Source organism: Engystomops pustulosus, chromosome 10, assembly GCF_040894005.1.
Source record: "Engystomops pustulosus chromosome 10, aEngPut4.maternal, whole genome shotgun sequence".
In the NCBI taxonomy this organism is placed as follows: Eukaryota; Metazoa; Chordata; class Amphibia; order Anura; family Leptodactylidae; genus Engystomops; species Engystomops pustulosus.
Genome location: NC_092420.1, coordinates 3,013,434 through 3,029,110, shown reverse-complemented (window position 1 = coordinate 3,029,110; position 15,677 = coordinate 3,013,434). Strand labels below are relative to the sequence as shown.

Below are 15,677 nucleotides of genomic sequence, written 5' to 3'. Positions count from 1 at the left end.
TGATCTGATGACTTTATTGGATCATACACATGCCCCCAGAATACTGAGGAGTTTCTCCACCGCCGGTCGACTCATCTTACTAATGATGATTGCTCCTTATACGACTTCTACTTTTCCGTGTAAGGTGTAGGACAAGTTGCTCCAATCGAACACCTCGCCCTTTCGTGTCCCTTTGTCTTTAAATACCGAGCGCAGTGACTTCAGGGAGAGGACTTTGTTCCACATGTTCAGATCCTTAATCTTTCCGATGTAGCTCTGGGACTTGTCGAAGCCTTTGCCGAGCTCGTCCTGGTCCTGCCCCAGGATGGCGATGCCACCGGGCTGCACCGTGTGTTTGGGACGATAGACCCTGTTGGCGCGTCTCCGGCCGTTCACCCAGAGCTCGCTGCGGCCATTCTTGGATTCCCAGGTCAGGCAGAGGTGGTTCCATTCCTTGCTGTGGTCCAGTACTGGGTACATCATCCCCTCACCGCTCATGTAGAGGCCCACGTCACCGTTAGCCTCCAGCCACAGGTTCAGCTCATCGTAATACAAGGTGCGGTAGGAGAACAAGATGGTCTCTCTGTTATCCGAGACGTTCATAGACAGCTTCATGCAGAGAGTGAAGGACGACAGTCTCATGGGCTGAGCCGGAGACAGCTCCACGTAATCCGTGGCACTCTCCTGTGGGAAGTAGAACGCTTTTCCTTCAAGATCTAGGAAGAAGCAGAACAGATGATGAGTGCTCCTCGCGCAGGTGGAGTGATCCCTGGGTATATCGGGTGGTCTCAGCCTTGTGTCACTTACTGGTCAGTGCAGGGGGGCTCGTCGGCGGTTGTGTCGGTTTTGTCGGTTTTGTTTCATCTGTAACAACTAAGAATAAAAAGGATTATAAATGATCCTGAAATCCTCTGCGCTGCTGTGGTGACCACTCTCTCCTCACCTTGCTGAGATATTTCCACAGATTTCCCGAATATCTGGACTTCACAGACTGAGAGGTATTGTCTCTGCTCCGGGATCACGACGGTCACGTATCGTCCCTCCATTCCTTTGCAGTTGAAAGACATCGTCTCGCCATAGTTCATTTTGAAGACGACTGCGCACCTGCAATATACTGGGCTTAAAGGGGTCCTCCACTCACCACAACACATTCGTGAAGCCTCCTATACATGGAATGGAAGGTCCGTACTTAAAGGAGACTATTTCATCCCCAGGATCCTGATTCGATCCCCTGTCACATGACAGGAAGTGGGCAGAGCTTCCTCTGATGGAATCACTTCCTATCTCATACCACGCTAATCAAGGGGCAGGGCTTACAGTGTGAGGGGGTGGAGCTAGTAGAAGAATAACAGACTGTAAAGAGTGGGTGTGGCCTGAATATGGGCCCTTCCCCTTACATAGTTAGTCCCACCCACTTTATGGCCTGCCTTATGTGGGGAGCTCTGCATGAATATAAACAACTACAGGAACAATTCCTTCTACCTCTTGTGACAATGGAGTCCTATGGCAGCCACTTCCTTAGGAGGTCTCACAATTCTGTCTTATAGTGGGTGAAATACTGCCTCATCTACTAACCCGCAGGTAAGTGTGGCTCAGCTAACACCGGTGCTGGTAAGGAATATAATGCCCCAGTGTGGACATGATGCGGTCACATCATGTTCTGATCTATGGTGTTGAGATAAGTCGGGTCGGCCCGGCGAGGCTTGGGAGAATCATGGTCCAGCCCGAGCACCTTCTGCTATGAACGTGGCGTTAGACTCACCTGGGGTTCTTGATTCCTCCGTCCTCAGCCGAGTCCCCGATACGGATCTCCGCTCCGTTGATCCTCTCTCGGCAGCAGTCGCCCCGGTTGGTGATGGCCACTGATGAGATGCTATAACTGGACTGCAGGTCTATGCTCCACCATGGACTGTTCTGCCGCCGGGTGTGCGTGCACTCACCTGCCAGGTAGTTACTGGCCAGCGAGCCGTCTATGGCTGCTCTTGCCTCAGATTGCTCTCCGTAGTACGAGGACTGGGAGGGAACGCCCTGAGGGGCCAAGTTTTTGACTTGAAAATGGAAAGAAATGCAAAACTATTAGAATGTGATCAATAACCCCTCAACGTCCGCAGGGACATCACCTGCCCCCCAAAACATGGCTCACTCAGAACATCACCAGACAGGACATCACCTGCCCGCCCGCACAAGTTATGGCTCACTCAGAACATCACCTGCTCAGGACATCACCCACCCAGGACATCACCTGCCCGCATAGGTTATGACTCACTCAGTGTCAGGACTTGAACCGGCAGACTCCGCTGTCCCAGGCTGCAGCTCTACCAACTGAGCTATGCAACACTCTGGACAGCTCCAGTGCTGATCCTTGGCCTAGTTTTTGACTTTAAAGTTCCTAGTTCCGTTTCCCTGGCCTTGCTCCACCCCTTCCTAGATTGGACTTCCTATTTAAACCCAGCCTTGCCTATACGTTCTTGCAAGATTATTGTGCTTACAGCCTGTAGTCTAGCTTGTCTTCTTCTCTCCTGCGATTGACTATTGTGCAACGACCTCCGGCTTCCTCCTGACTATGATACCTGCCTGCTCCCTCAATACTGACGCTGATCTTCTGTGCTACGACCTCCGGCTTCCTCCTGACTACGACACCTGCCTGCTCCTCTGTACTGCTAAGCCTCTCCTGTGTTCCTACCTGCAATAACTCAAGTAAGTTACAACACTTAGACTCCAAAACCAGACCCAGATCGTTACACTCAGAACACCTCCAGCCAGGACACCGCCAACCAGGAAATCAACCACCCAAGACCTCGCCTGCTCAGGACATCGCCCTCTGAGGACATCAACCTCTGAGGACACCGACCGCCCAGGACACCGACCGCCCAGGACACCGACCGCCCAGGACATCACCCTGTCAGCACATCACCCTGTCAGCACATCACCCTCTGAGGACATTGCCCACCAGGACAACACCTGCTCAGCACACCGACCACCCAGGACATCGCCCGGCAGGACCTCACCCGCCAGGATATTTCCCGCCAGGACAACGCCCACCCAGGACACTGCCCATCTAGGACATCACCCGCCCAGGACATCACCCTCTCAGGACAACGCCCAATGACTCATGCCCCAAACACATGCACACTTGGCTCGGCTCCAGCAATATCATTATCTGGATTGTTGGGGTCTCATCCCGGCCAAACTACAAGACGCATGACAACAAGACAGGAAGACCCCTGAGTGCAGAAAGATCCGTTACCTCCATGATGATTCCTCTGGACCTCAGCGTCTCCATTCCAGTCTCCACCTGAAATACAGGATCTCACGTTACTCCACCTGAGACTATAACAGGTTCCCCTCTCACTTCTCCAAATCTTGTGTGACTAGGACCCAGCGTGCACCTCCATCCCCCCCCCCCCTGCAGACCCCAAAACATTATCACAAGTGATGGGTCTGATCCAGGGACGGCTTTATGTGTTTAATTATGTACTAAAGAGACAATGCAGTGTTACTGCAGCCAGTGTTATGTATTGTCCCTGGAGAGATGTGTAATCAGACCTCACACTGCTGTGCTCTGCGCTCTCTGCAGCCAGTGTTATGTACTGTCCCTGGAGAGATGTGTGATCAGACCTCACACTGCTGTGCTCTGTGCTCTCTGCAGCCAGTGTTATGTACTGTCCCTGGAGAGATGTGTAATCAGACCTCACACTGCTGTGCTCTGTGCTCTCTGCAGCCAGTGTTATGTATTGTCCCTGGAGAGATGTGTAATCAGACCTCACACTGCTGTGCTCTGTGCTCTCTGCAGCCAGTGTTATGTATTGTCCCTGGAGAGATGTGTAATCAGACCTCACACTGCTGTGCTCTGTGCTCTCTGCAGCCAGTGTTATGTATTGTCCCTGGAGAGATGTGTAATCAGACCTCACACTGCTGTCCCCTGTGCTCTCTGCAGCCAGTGTTATGTATTGTCCCCGGAGAGATGTGTAATCAGACCTCACACTGCTGTGCTCTGTGCTCTCTGCAGCCAGTGTTATGTATTGTCCCTGGAGAGATGTGTAATCAGACCTCACACTGCTGTGCTCTGTGCTCTCTGCAGCCAGTATTATGTATTGTCCCTGGAGAGATGTGTAATCAGACCTAACACTGCTGTGCTCTGTACTCTCTGCAGCCAGTGTTCTGTATTATCCCTGGAGAGATGTGTAATCAGACCTCACACTGCTGTGCTCTGTGCTCTCTGCAGCCAGTGTTATGTATTGTCCCTGGAGAGATGTGTAATCACACCTTACACTGCTGTGCTCTGTGCTCTCTGCAGCCAGTGTTATGTATTGTCCCTGGAGAGATGTGTAATCACACCTCACACTGCTGTGCTCTGTGCTCTCTGCAGCCAGTGTTATGTATTGTCCCTGGAGAGATGTGTAATCAGACCTCACACTGCTGTGCTCTGTGCTCTCTGCAGCCAGTGTTATGTATTGTCCCTGGAGAGATGTGTAATCAGACCTCACACTGCTGTGCTCTGTGCTCTCTGCAGCCAGTGTTATGTATTGTCCCTGGAGAGATGTGTAATCAGACCTCACACTGCTGTGCTCTGTGCCCTCTGCAGCCAGTGTTATATATTGTCCCTAGAGAGATGTGAAATCAGACCTCACACTGCTGTGCTCTGTGCTCTCTGCAGCCAGTGTTATGTATGGTCCCCGGAGAGATGTGTAATCAGACCTCACACTGCTGTGCTCTGTGCTCTCTGCAGCCAGTGTTATGTATTGTCCCTGGAGAGATGTGTAATCAGACCTCACACTGCTGTGCTCTGTGCTCCCTGCAGCCAGTGTTATGTATTGTCCCTGGAGAGATGTGTAATCAGACCTCACACTGCTGTGCTCTGTGCTCTCTGCAGCCGGTGCTATGCATTGTCCCTGGAGAGATGTGTAATCAGACCTCACACTGCTGTGCTCTGTGCTCTCTGCAGCCAGTGTTATGTATTGTCCCTGGAGAGATGTGTAATCAGACCTCACACTGCTGTGCTCTCTGCAGCCAGTGTTATGTACTGTCCCTGGAGAGGTGTGTAATCAGTCCTCACACTGCTGTGCTCTGTGCTCTCTGCAGCCAGTGTTAGGTATTGTCCCTGGAGAGATGTGTAATCAGACCTCACACTGCTGTGCTCTGTGCTCTTTGCAGCCGGTGCTATGCATTGTCCCTGGAGAGATGTGTAATCAGACCTCACACTGCTGTGCTCTGTGCTCTCTGCAGCCAGTGTTTTGTACTGTCCCTGGAGAGATGTGTAATCTGACCTCACACTGCTGTGCTCTGTGCTCTCTGCAGCCAGTGTTATGTATTGTCCCTGGTTATATGTGTAATCAGACCTCACACTGCTGTGCTCTGTGCTCTCTGCAGCCAGTGTTCGGTCAGAGACATAGCTCTACAGGGAAAATAGCTCAGTTCAGGAGCACAGAGCACAGCAGTGTGAGGTCTGATTACACATCTCTCCAGGGACAATACATAACACTGGCTGCAGAGAGCACAGAGCATAGCAGTGTGAGGTCTGATTACACATCTCTCCAGGGACAATACATAACACTGGCTGCAGAGAGCACAGAGCATAGCAGTGTGAGGTCTGATTACTCATCTCTCCAGGGACAATACATAACACTGACTGCAGAGAGCACAGAGCACAGCAGTGTGAGGTCTAATTACACATCTCTCCAGCGACAGTACATAACACTGGCTGCAGAGAGCACAGAGCACAGCAGTGTGAGGTCTGATTACACATCTCTCCAGGGACAATACATAACACTGGCTGCAGAGAGCACAGAGCACAGCAGTGTGAGGTCTGATTACACATCTCTCCAGGGCCAATACATAACACTGGCTGCAGAGAGCACAGAGTACAGCAGTGTGAGGTCAGATTACACATCTCTCCAGGGACAATACATAACACTGGCTGCAGAGAGCACAGAGCACAGCAGTGTGAGGTCAGATTACACATCTCTCCAGGGACAATACATAACACTGGCTGCAGAGAGCACAGAGCACAGCAGTGTGAGGTCTGATTACACGTCTCTCCAGGGACAATACATAACACTGGCTGCAGAGAGCACAGAACACAGCAGTGTGAGGTCTGATTACACGTCTCTCCAGGGACAATACATAACACTGGCTGCAGAGAGCACAGAGTACAGCAGTGTGAGGTCAGATTACACATCTCTCCAGGGACAATACATAACACTGGCTGCAGAGAGCACAGAGCACAGCAGTGTGAGGTCTGATTACACGTCTCTCCAGGGACAATATATAACACTGGCTGCAGAGAGCACAGAGCACAGCAGTGTGAGGTCTGATTACACATCTCTCCAGGGACAATACATAACACTGGCTGCAGAGAGCACAGAGCACAGCAGTGTGAGGTCTGATTACACATCTCTCCAGGGACAATACATAACACTGGCTGCAGAGAGCACAGAGCACAGCAGTGTGAGGTATGATTTCACATCTCTCCAGGGACAATACATAACACTGGCTGCAGAGAGCACAGAGCACAGCAGTGTGAGGTCTGATTACACGTCTCTCCAGGGACAGTACATAACACTGGCTGCAGAGAGCACAGAACACAGCAGTGTGAGGTCTGATTACACATCTCTCCAGGGACAATACATAACACTGGCTGCAGAGAGCACAGAGCACAGCAGTGTGAGGTCTGATTACACGTCTCTCCAGGGACAATACATAACACTGGCTGCAGAGAGCACAGAGCACAGCAGTGTGAGGTCTGATTACACGTCTCTCCAGGGACAGTACATAACACAGGCTGCAGAGAGCACAGAGCACAGCAGTGTGAGGTCTGATTACACGTCTCTCCAGGAACAATACATAACACTGGCTGCAGAGAGCACAGAGCACAGCAGTGTGAGGTCTGATTACACATCTCTCCAGGGACAATACATAACACTGGCTGCACAGAGCACAGCAGTGTGAGGTCTGATTACACGTCTCTCCAGGGACAGTACATAACACTGGCTGCAGAGAGCACAGAGCACAGCAGTGTGAGGTCTGATTACACATCTCTCCAGGGACAATACATAACACTGGCTGCAGAGAGCACAGAGCACAGCAGTGTGAGGTCTGATTACACATCTCTCCAGGGACAATACATAACACTGGCTGCAGAGAGCACAGAGCACAGCAGTGTGAGGTCTGATTACTCATCACACCAGGGACAATACATAACACTGGCTGCAGAGAGCACAGAGCACAGCAGTGTGAGGTCTGATTACACATCTCTCCAGGGACAATACATAACACTGGCTGCAGAGAGCACAGAGCACAGCAGTGTGAGGTCAGATTACACATCTCTCCAGGGACAATACATAACACTGGCTGCGGTCTGTATGGTCTCGCCTGCTGACAGTCTCCTAGAAACCTCAGTATTAGGATCTTACTTGGAGTGTCCACGGAGAGTGCGAACACCTGGACCTCGCAGATGCTGAGTGCGGTCTCCTTGTCTGGGACGCTGATGGTCACGTATCTGCCCTCTAATTCGTTACAGTTGAATGAATACGTCTCTCCGGGGCCGATGGATGACAGCGTGCCGCATCTGTAAGATATATGATCAGTCATGTGACCTGCATGGGGTAACAGCTGGAGGACCCAAAGGTGAGGCTCCACCTCCTGGGTCCAGTCTACAGGACGAGGAAGACATCTCTAGGATACACTGCACAATGGGACCTCCTAGTGATGGCCCCCGTCATACATAATGGGGCGTACATGGGGTTCTTCTTCCAGCCAGTAGCAGAGGTTCCCACGTGAATCTCAGCCGCATGGAGGTCCTGAGCGCTGGAGCCGTCCGGGCTGGTCACTGCGATGAAGAAGACTTTATGATCTGCTCCCAGGTCTAGGGTCCACCATGGCGACTTCTCCACCTGCGTCTTGGTGCACGTCTTGGGCTCCCCATCGATGGCGCTATTGCTGCTCCCACCATCGGTGCTGGACTGGGACGTGGTGGCGGTCATGGCCACGTTAGGTGCTAAGGAACATGGACAGTGAGTTATCTGGAGGGCGTCTGAAGACCCGGAGGTCAGGGGTCAGCAGAGGAAATACTTACCTGCATTAGAGTGTTTCAGAACATTCCGCAACTCCTTGGCATCTGCAGAAGAAGAAATAAGATCAGGACCGGGAAAGAAATATCGTGACCAAAAGAGAGTCATGTATCATCATCACCAGACGTACAGGCGTGCTCCTGGCTGTCATAGGATTCAGGGTGCACCGGAGGCACTGAAAATAAAGAACAATATGAGAATTGTCTGCAATTATCTCCTGAGCTCCCCCTAGTGGTGGTGTATAATGTGTATGTAGTGATCTCCCCCTAGTGGTGGTGTATAATCTGTATGTAGTGATCTCCCCCTAGTGGTGGTGTATAATGTGTATGTAGTGATCTCCCCCTAGTGGTGGTGTATAATCTGTATGTAGTGATCTCCCCCTAGTGGTGGTATATAATCTGTATGTAGTGATCTCCCCCTAGTGGTGGTATATAATCTGTATGTAGTGATCTCCCCCTAGTGGTGGTGTATAATGTGTATGTAGTGATCTCCCCCTAGTGGTGGTGTATAATCTGTATGTAGTGATCTCCTCCTAGTGGTGGTGTATAATGTGTATGTAGTGATCTCCCCCTAGTGGTGGTGTATAATGTGTATGTAGTGATCTCCTCCTAGTGGTGGTGTATAATGTGTATGTAGTGATCTCCCCCTAGTGGTGGTGTATAATCTGTATGTAGTGATCTCCCCCTAGTGGTGGTGTATAATCTGTATGTAGTGATCTCCTCCTAGTGGTGGTGTATAATGTGTATGTAGTGAGCTCCCCCTAGTGGTGGTGTATAATGTGTATGTAGTGATCTCCTCCTAGTGGTGGTGTATAATGTGTATGTAGTGATCTCCCCCTAGTGGTGGTGTATAATCTGTATGTAGTGATCTCCCCCTAGTGGTGGTGTATAATGTGTATGTAGTGATCTCCTCCTAGTGGTGGTGTATAATGTGTATGTAGTGAGCTCCCCTAGTGGTGGAGTATAATGTGTATGTAGTGATCTCCCCCTAGTGGTGGTGTATAATCTGTATGTAGTGATCTCCTCATAGTGGTGGTGTATAATCTGTATGTAGTGATCTCCTCCTAGTGGTGGTGTATAATGTGTATGTAGTGAGCTCCCCCTAGTGGTGGTGTATAATGTGTATGTAGTGATCTCCCCCTAGTGGTGGTGTATAATGTGTATGTAGTGATCTCCCCCTAGTGGTGGTGTATAATGTGTATGTAGTGAGCTCCCCTAGTGGTGGAGTATAATGTGTATGTAGTGATCTCCCCCTAGTGGTGGTGTATAATCTGTATGTAGTGATCTCCTCCTAGTGGTGGTGTATAATCTGTATGTAGTGATCTCCTCCTAGTGGTGGTGTATAATCTGTATGTAGTGATCTCCCCCTAGTGGTGGTGTATAATGTGTATGTAGTGATCTCCCCCTAGTGGTGGTGTATAATCTGTATGTAGTGATCTCCCCCTAGTGGTGGTGTATAATCTGTATGTAGTGATCTCCCCCTAGTGGTGGTGTATAATCTGTATGTAGTGATCTCCCCTAGTGGTGGTGTATAATCTGTATGTAGTGATCTCCCCCTAGTGGTGGTGTATAATCTGTATGTAGTGATCTCCTCCTAGTGGTGGTGTATAATCTGTATGTAGTGATCTCCTCCTAGTGGTGGTGTATAATCTGTATGTAGTGATCTCCTCCTAGTGGTGGTGTATAATGTGTATGTAGTGATCTCCTCCTAGTGGTGGTGTATAATGTGTATGTAGTGATCTCCTCCTAGTGGTGGTGTATAATCTGTATGTAGTGATCTCCCCCTAGTGGTGGTGTATAATGTGTATGTAGTGATCTCCCCCTAGTGGTGGTGTATAATCTGTATGTAGTGATCTCCCCCTAGTGGTGGTGTATAATCTGTATGTAGTGATCTCCCCCTAGTGGTGGTGTATAATCTGTATGTAGTGATCTCCTCCTAGTGGTGGTGTATAATGTGTATGTAGTGATCTCCCCCTAGGGGTGGTGTATAATCTGTATGTAGTGATCTCCTCCTAGTGGTGGTGTATAATGTGTATGTAGTGATCTCCCCCTAGTGGTGGTGTATAATCTGTATGTAGTGATCTCCCCCTAGTGGTGGTGTATAATGTGTATGTAGTGATCTCCTCCTAGTGGTGGTATATAATGTGTATGTAGTGATCTCCTCCTAGTGGTGATGTATAATGTGTATGTAGTGATCTCCCCCTAGTGGTGGTGTATAATCTATGTAGTGATCTCCTCCTAGTGGTGGTGTATAATCTGTATGTAGTGATCTCCTCCTAGTGGTGGTGTATAATCTGTATGTAGTGATCTCCCCCTAGTGGTGGTGTATAATGTGTATGTAGTGATCTCTCCCTAGTGGTGGTGTATAATCTGTATGTAGTGATCTCTCCCTACTGGTGGTGTATAATGTGTATGTAGTGATCTCCCCCTAGTGGTGGTGTATAATCTGTATGTAGTGATCTCCCCCTAGTGGTGGTGTATAATCTGTATGTAGTGATCTCCCCCTAGTGGTGATGTATAATGTGTATGTAGTGATCTCCCCCTAGTGGTGGTGTATAATCTGTATGTAGTGAGCTCCTCCTAGTGGTGGTGTATAATGTGTATGTAGTGATCTCCTCCTAGTGGTGGTGTATAATGTGTATGTAGTGATCTCCTCCTAGTGGTGGTGTATAATGTGTATGTAGTGATCTCCTCCTAGTGGTGGTGTATAATGTGTATGTAGTGATCTCCTCCTAGTGGTGGTGTATAATCTGTATGTAGTGATCTCCCCCTAGTGGTGGTGTATAATCTGTATGTAGTGATCTCCCCCTAGTGGTGGTGTACAGTGTCGGACTGGCCCACCGGAGGACCGGTGGATCCTCCGGTGGGCCCTTGATACCTCTGCCGTGGCAGGGGCCGCCATCCCCATCGGGGGGCCCAGCCAGCAAGGTCGCGCTGGCCCACAATGGGCCCCCGATATCTCCGCTGCGGCAGGGGCCTCTATCCCCTGTTGAGGCCCCTGCCAGGGAGTAACAGCAGTGGTACTCGATGCGGCCATAAGCGGCCACTCGAGTACCACCTTTGATGTAATGCGCGGCCATTGCTGTGCCTGCGTGACGCGGCCTCTTCTTTTACCTGGCCCGCGTCTCACTATGACCTCCGATGCGCGGCAGCGTGATGATGCAATCACGCTGCCGCGCACCTTGTTCTTGACAGTTCCTCTGCCGCAGGGAGAAGATTCGCGGAGGACTCGGGAGCGCTGCGACAGGTAAGTGAATTTAATTACCGTATTTTCATCTACTAAACTAAATATATTATATGGGGCCACAATAGTTAGGGAAACGTATAATAAGGGACTCCAAGGGGCCACTAGAAAACTAAATACAGTAATGGGACTGGTTATATAATTAATGGCCACTAGAGGAAATATACAGTATAGTAAGGGGGCACAATATGTAGTAAGGGGGGGTTATTTTACATAAATACAGGATAGGAGTAGTAGTACTGTGCTGTGCCCATATATATAGGATAGGAGCGGTAGTACTGTGCTGTGCTCATATATACAGGATAGGAGTAGTAGTACTGTGCTGTGCCCATATATACAGGATAGGAGTAGTAGTACTGTGCTGTGCCCATATATACAGGATAGGAGTAGTAGTACTGTGCAGTACTCATATATACAGGATAGGAGTAGTAGTACTGTGCTGTGCCCATATATACAGGATAGGAGTAGTAGTGCTGTGCTCATATATACAGGATAGGAGTAGTAGTACTGTGCTGTGCCTATATATAGAGGATAGGAGGGGTAGTACTGTGCTGTGCCCATATATACAGGATAGGAGTAGTAGTACTGTGCTGTGCCTATATATAGAGGATAGGTGTAGTAGTACTGTGCTGTGCCCATATATACAGGATAGGAGTAGTAGTACTGTGCTGTGCCTATATATAGAGGATAGGAGGGGTAGTACTGTGCTGTGCCCATATATACAGGATAGGAGTAGTAGTACTGTGCTGTGCCCATATATATAGGATAGGAGTGGTAGTACTGTGCTGTGCTCATATATACAGGATAGGAGTAGTAGTACTGTGCTGTGTCCATATATACAGGATAGGAGTAGTAGTACTGTGCTGTGTCCATATATACAGGATAGGAGTAGTAGTACTGTGCTGTGCCCATATATACAGGATAGGAGTAGTAGTACTGTGCTGTGCCCATATATACAGGATAGGAGTAGTAGTACTGTGCTGTGCCCATATATACAGGATAGGAGTAGTAGTACTGTGCTGTGCCCATATATACAGGATAGGAGTAGTAGTACTGTGCTGTGCCCACATATACAGGATAGGAGTAGTAGTACTGTGCTGTGCTCATATATACAGGATAGGAGCAGTAGTACTGTGCCCATATATACAGGATAGGAGCAGTAGTACTGTGCTGTGTCCATATATACAGGATAGGAGTAGTAGTACTGTGCTGTGTCCATATATACAGGATAGGAGTAGTAGTACTGTGCTGTGCCCATATATACAGGATAGGAGCAGTAGTTCTGTGCTTTGCCCGTATATACAGGATAGGAGTAGTAGTACTGTGCTGTGCCCATATATACATGATAGGAGTAGTAGTACTGTGATGTGCCCATATATACAGGATAGGAGTAGTAGTACTGTGATGTGCCCATATATAAAGGATAGGAGTAGTAGTACTGTGCTGTGTCCATACATACAGGATAGGAGTAGTAGTACTGTGCTGTGCCCATACATACAGGATAGGAGTAGTAGTACTGTGCCCATATATACAGGATATGAGTAGTAGTACTGTGCTGTGCCCATATATTCAGGATAGGAGTAGTAGTACAGTGCTGTGCCCATATATTCAGGATAGGAGTAGTAGTACTGTGCTGTGCCCATATATACAGGATAGGAGTAGTAGTACTGTGCTGTGCCCATATATTCAGGATAGGAGTAGTAGTACGGTGCTGTGCCCATATATTCAGGATAGGAGTAGTAGTACGGTGCTGTGCCCATATATTCAGGATAGGAGTAGTAGTACGGTGCTGTACCAATATATACACGATAGGAGTAGTAGTACTGTGCCAATATATGTGGAATAGGAATATTTATTAGGACTTTTATATAAAATATTTGATAAGAGGGGCACTAAATATAAGAATAATAATTAATAAAATATAATTAATAAGTAGGAGCACTGTAAGACTGTATAAATGAAAAGATTAATCGGAAATGATATATTATGAAAGGGAATGAAGTCCAATTTAATTTATTAGGTGTATCATATTATTTACTCAGGGGTGTGCATGTAATATACTGAGGAGTCGCAATGTAATATTTGATTTATACAGAGGGCACAGTGTGGCTTTTGTTATGGGAGGCACAGTGTGGTCAGTTGTGTTGTGAGTGGTAAATATTATTTAGGAGCACAGAGTGGGACAGTGTTATCCAGGTGACATTATGCTGTAGTGACGGTGATATTTTTAGTTGCACAGTGTGGAGATATGCCACACACAGATGAAGATATCTGGTGGAAAATTCTCCAGTGATAAGAAAAATAAAAAGGGAGAAGTCGTCCTGCAATTCAGTACCCAAAGGAGAAGACGTGTGACATGTGAGGTACTGAATCCCACTTCTGAGTCTGGTAACTGTAATTACTGACTATTTTTCTGTGGTGCAAGGAACATATGAAGGTGAAGGGTTATAGTTAAGTTATTCTTATTGGTAAGTTAGTGCTAAGCATAATGCAGCCACTGTGAACTCCTGTTAAATAACAAATATTTCTAGGCAGCGGTATGGTGGGCCCCCAGAATCAATTTCTCTGGTGGGCCCCAGGCGCCCCAGTCCGACCCTGGTGGTGTATAATCCGTATGTAGTGATCTCCTCCTAGTGGTGGTGTATAATGTGTATGTAGTGAGCTCCCCCCTAGTGGTGGTGTATAATCTCTATGTAGTGATCTCCTCCTAGTGGTGGTGTATAATGTGTATGTAGTGATCTCCCCCTAGTGGTGGTGTATAATGTGTATGTAGTGATCTCCTCCTAGTGGTGGTGTATAATGTGTATGTAGTGATCTCCCCCTAGTGGTGGTGTATAATGTGTATGTAGTGATCTCCCCCTAGTGGTGGTGTATAATGTGTATGTAGTGATCTCCCCCTAGTGGTGGTGTATAATCTGTATGTAGTGAGCTCCTCCTAGTGGTGGTGTATAATCTGTATGTAGTGATCTCCTCCTAGTGGTGGTGTATAATCTGTATGTAGTGATCTCCTCCTAGTGGTGGTGTATAATGTGTATGTAGTGATCTCCCCCTAGTGGTGGTGTATAATCTGTATGTAGTGAGCTCCTCCTAGTGGTGGTGTATAATGTGTATGTAGTGATCTCCCCCTAGTGGTGGTGTATAATCTGTATGTAGTGAGCTCCTCCTAGTGGTGGTGTATAATCTGTATGTAGTGATCTCCTCCTAGTGGTGGTGTATAATCTGTATGTAGTGATCTCCCCCTAGTGGTGGTGTATAATGTGTATGTAGTGATCTCCCCCTAGTGGTGGTGTATAATGTGTATGTAGTGATCTCCTCCTAGTGGTGGAGTATAATCTGTATGTAGTGATCTCCCCCTAGTGGTGGTGTATAATGTGTATGTAGTGATCTCCTCCTAGTGGTGGTGTATAATGTGTATGTACTGATCTCCCCCTAGTGGTGGTGTTTAATCTGTATGTAGTGATCTCCCCCTAGTGTTGGTGTATAATGTGTATGTAGTGATCTCCCCCTAGTGGTGGTGTATAATCTGTATGTAGTGATCTCCTCCTAGTGGTCATGTATAATGTGTATGTAGTGATCTCCCCCTAGTGGTGGTGTATAATCTGTATGTAGTGATCTCCTCCTAGTGGTGGTGTATAATCTGTATGCAGTGAGATCCCCCTAGTGGTGGAGTATAATCTGTATGTAGTGATCTCCTCCTAGTGGTGGTGTATAATCTGTATGTAGTGATCTCCTCCTAGTGGTGGTGTATAATGTGTATGTAGTGATCTCCCCCTAGTGGTGGTGTATAATGTGTATGTAGTGATCTCCCCCTAGTGGTGATGTATAATCTGTATGCAGTGAGCTCCCCCTAGTGGTGGTGTATAATCTGTATGTAGTGATCTCCCCCTAGTGGTGGTGTATAATCTGTATGTAGTGATCTCCCCCTAGTGGTGGTGTACAGTGTCGGACTGGCCCACCGGAGGACCGGTGGATCCTCCGGTGGGCCCTTGATACCTCTGCCGTGGCAGGGGCCGCCATCCCCATCGGGGGGCCCAGCCAGCAAGGTCGCGCTGGCCCACAATGGGCCCCCGATATCTCCGCTGCGGCAGGGGCCTCTATCCCCTGTTGAGGCCCCTGCCAGGGAGTAACAGCAGTGGTACTCGATGCGGCCATAAGCGGCCACTCGAGTACCACCTTTGATGTAATGCGCGGCCATTGCTGTGCCTGCGTGACGCGGCCTCTTCTTTTACCTGGCCCGCGTCTCACTATGACCTCCGATGCGCGGCAGCGTGATGATGCAATCACGCTGCCGCGCACCTTGTTCTTGACAGTTCCTCTGCCGCAGGGAGAAGATTCGCGGAGGACTCGGGAGCGCTGCGACAGGTAAGTGAATTTAATTACCGTATT

General features: G+C 48.5%; 1 protein-coding gene across 1 annotated transcript in view; it reads right to left on the bottom strand.

The window, feature by feature from the left end:
• The window catches only part of LOC140105204 (uncharacterized), a 44,694-nt gene continuing 29,017 nt past the window's right edge, over positions 1 to 15,677 (bottom strand). The window contains exons 14-22 of the mRNA XM_072129160.1: positions 8,179 to 8,223; positions 8,054 to 8,095; positions 7,717 to 7,975; positions 7,392 to 7,546; positions 3,227 to 3,274; positions 1,742 to 2,027; positions 923 to 1,083; positions 787 to 852; positions 1 to 695 (exon numbers count right to left, since the gene is read on the bottom strand). Of these exons, the coding sequence (XP_071985261.1) occupies positions 97 to 695; positions 787 to 852; positions 923 to 1,083; positions 1,742 to 2,027; positions 3,227 to 3,274; positions 7,392 to 7,546; positions 7,717 to 7,975; positions 8,054 to 8,095; positions 8,179 to 8,223 (1,661 nt within the window). The 3' untranslated portion in view covers positions 1 to 96. The remainder of the gene's footprint in view (positions 696 to 786; positions 853 to 922; positions 1,084 to 1,741; positions 2,028 to 3,226; positions 3,275 to 7,391; positions 7,547 to 7,716; positions 7,976 to 8,053; positions 8,096 to 8,178; positions 8,224 to 15,677) is intronic.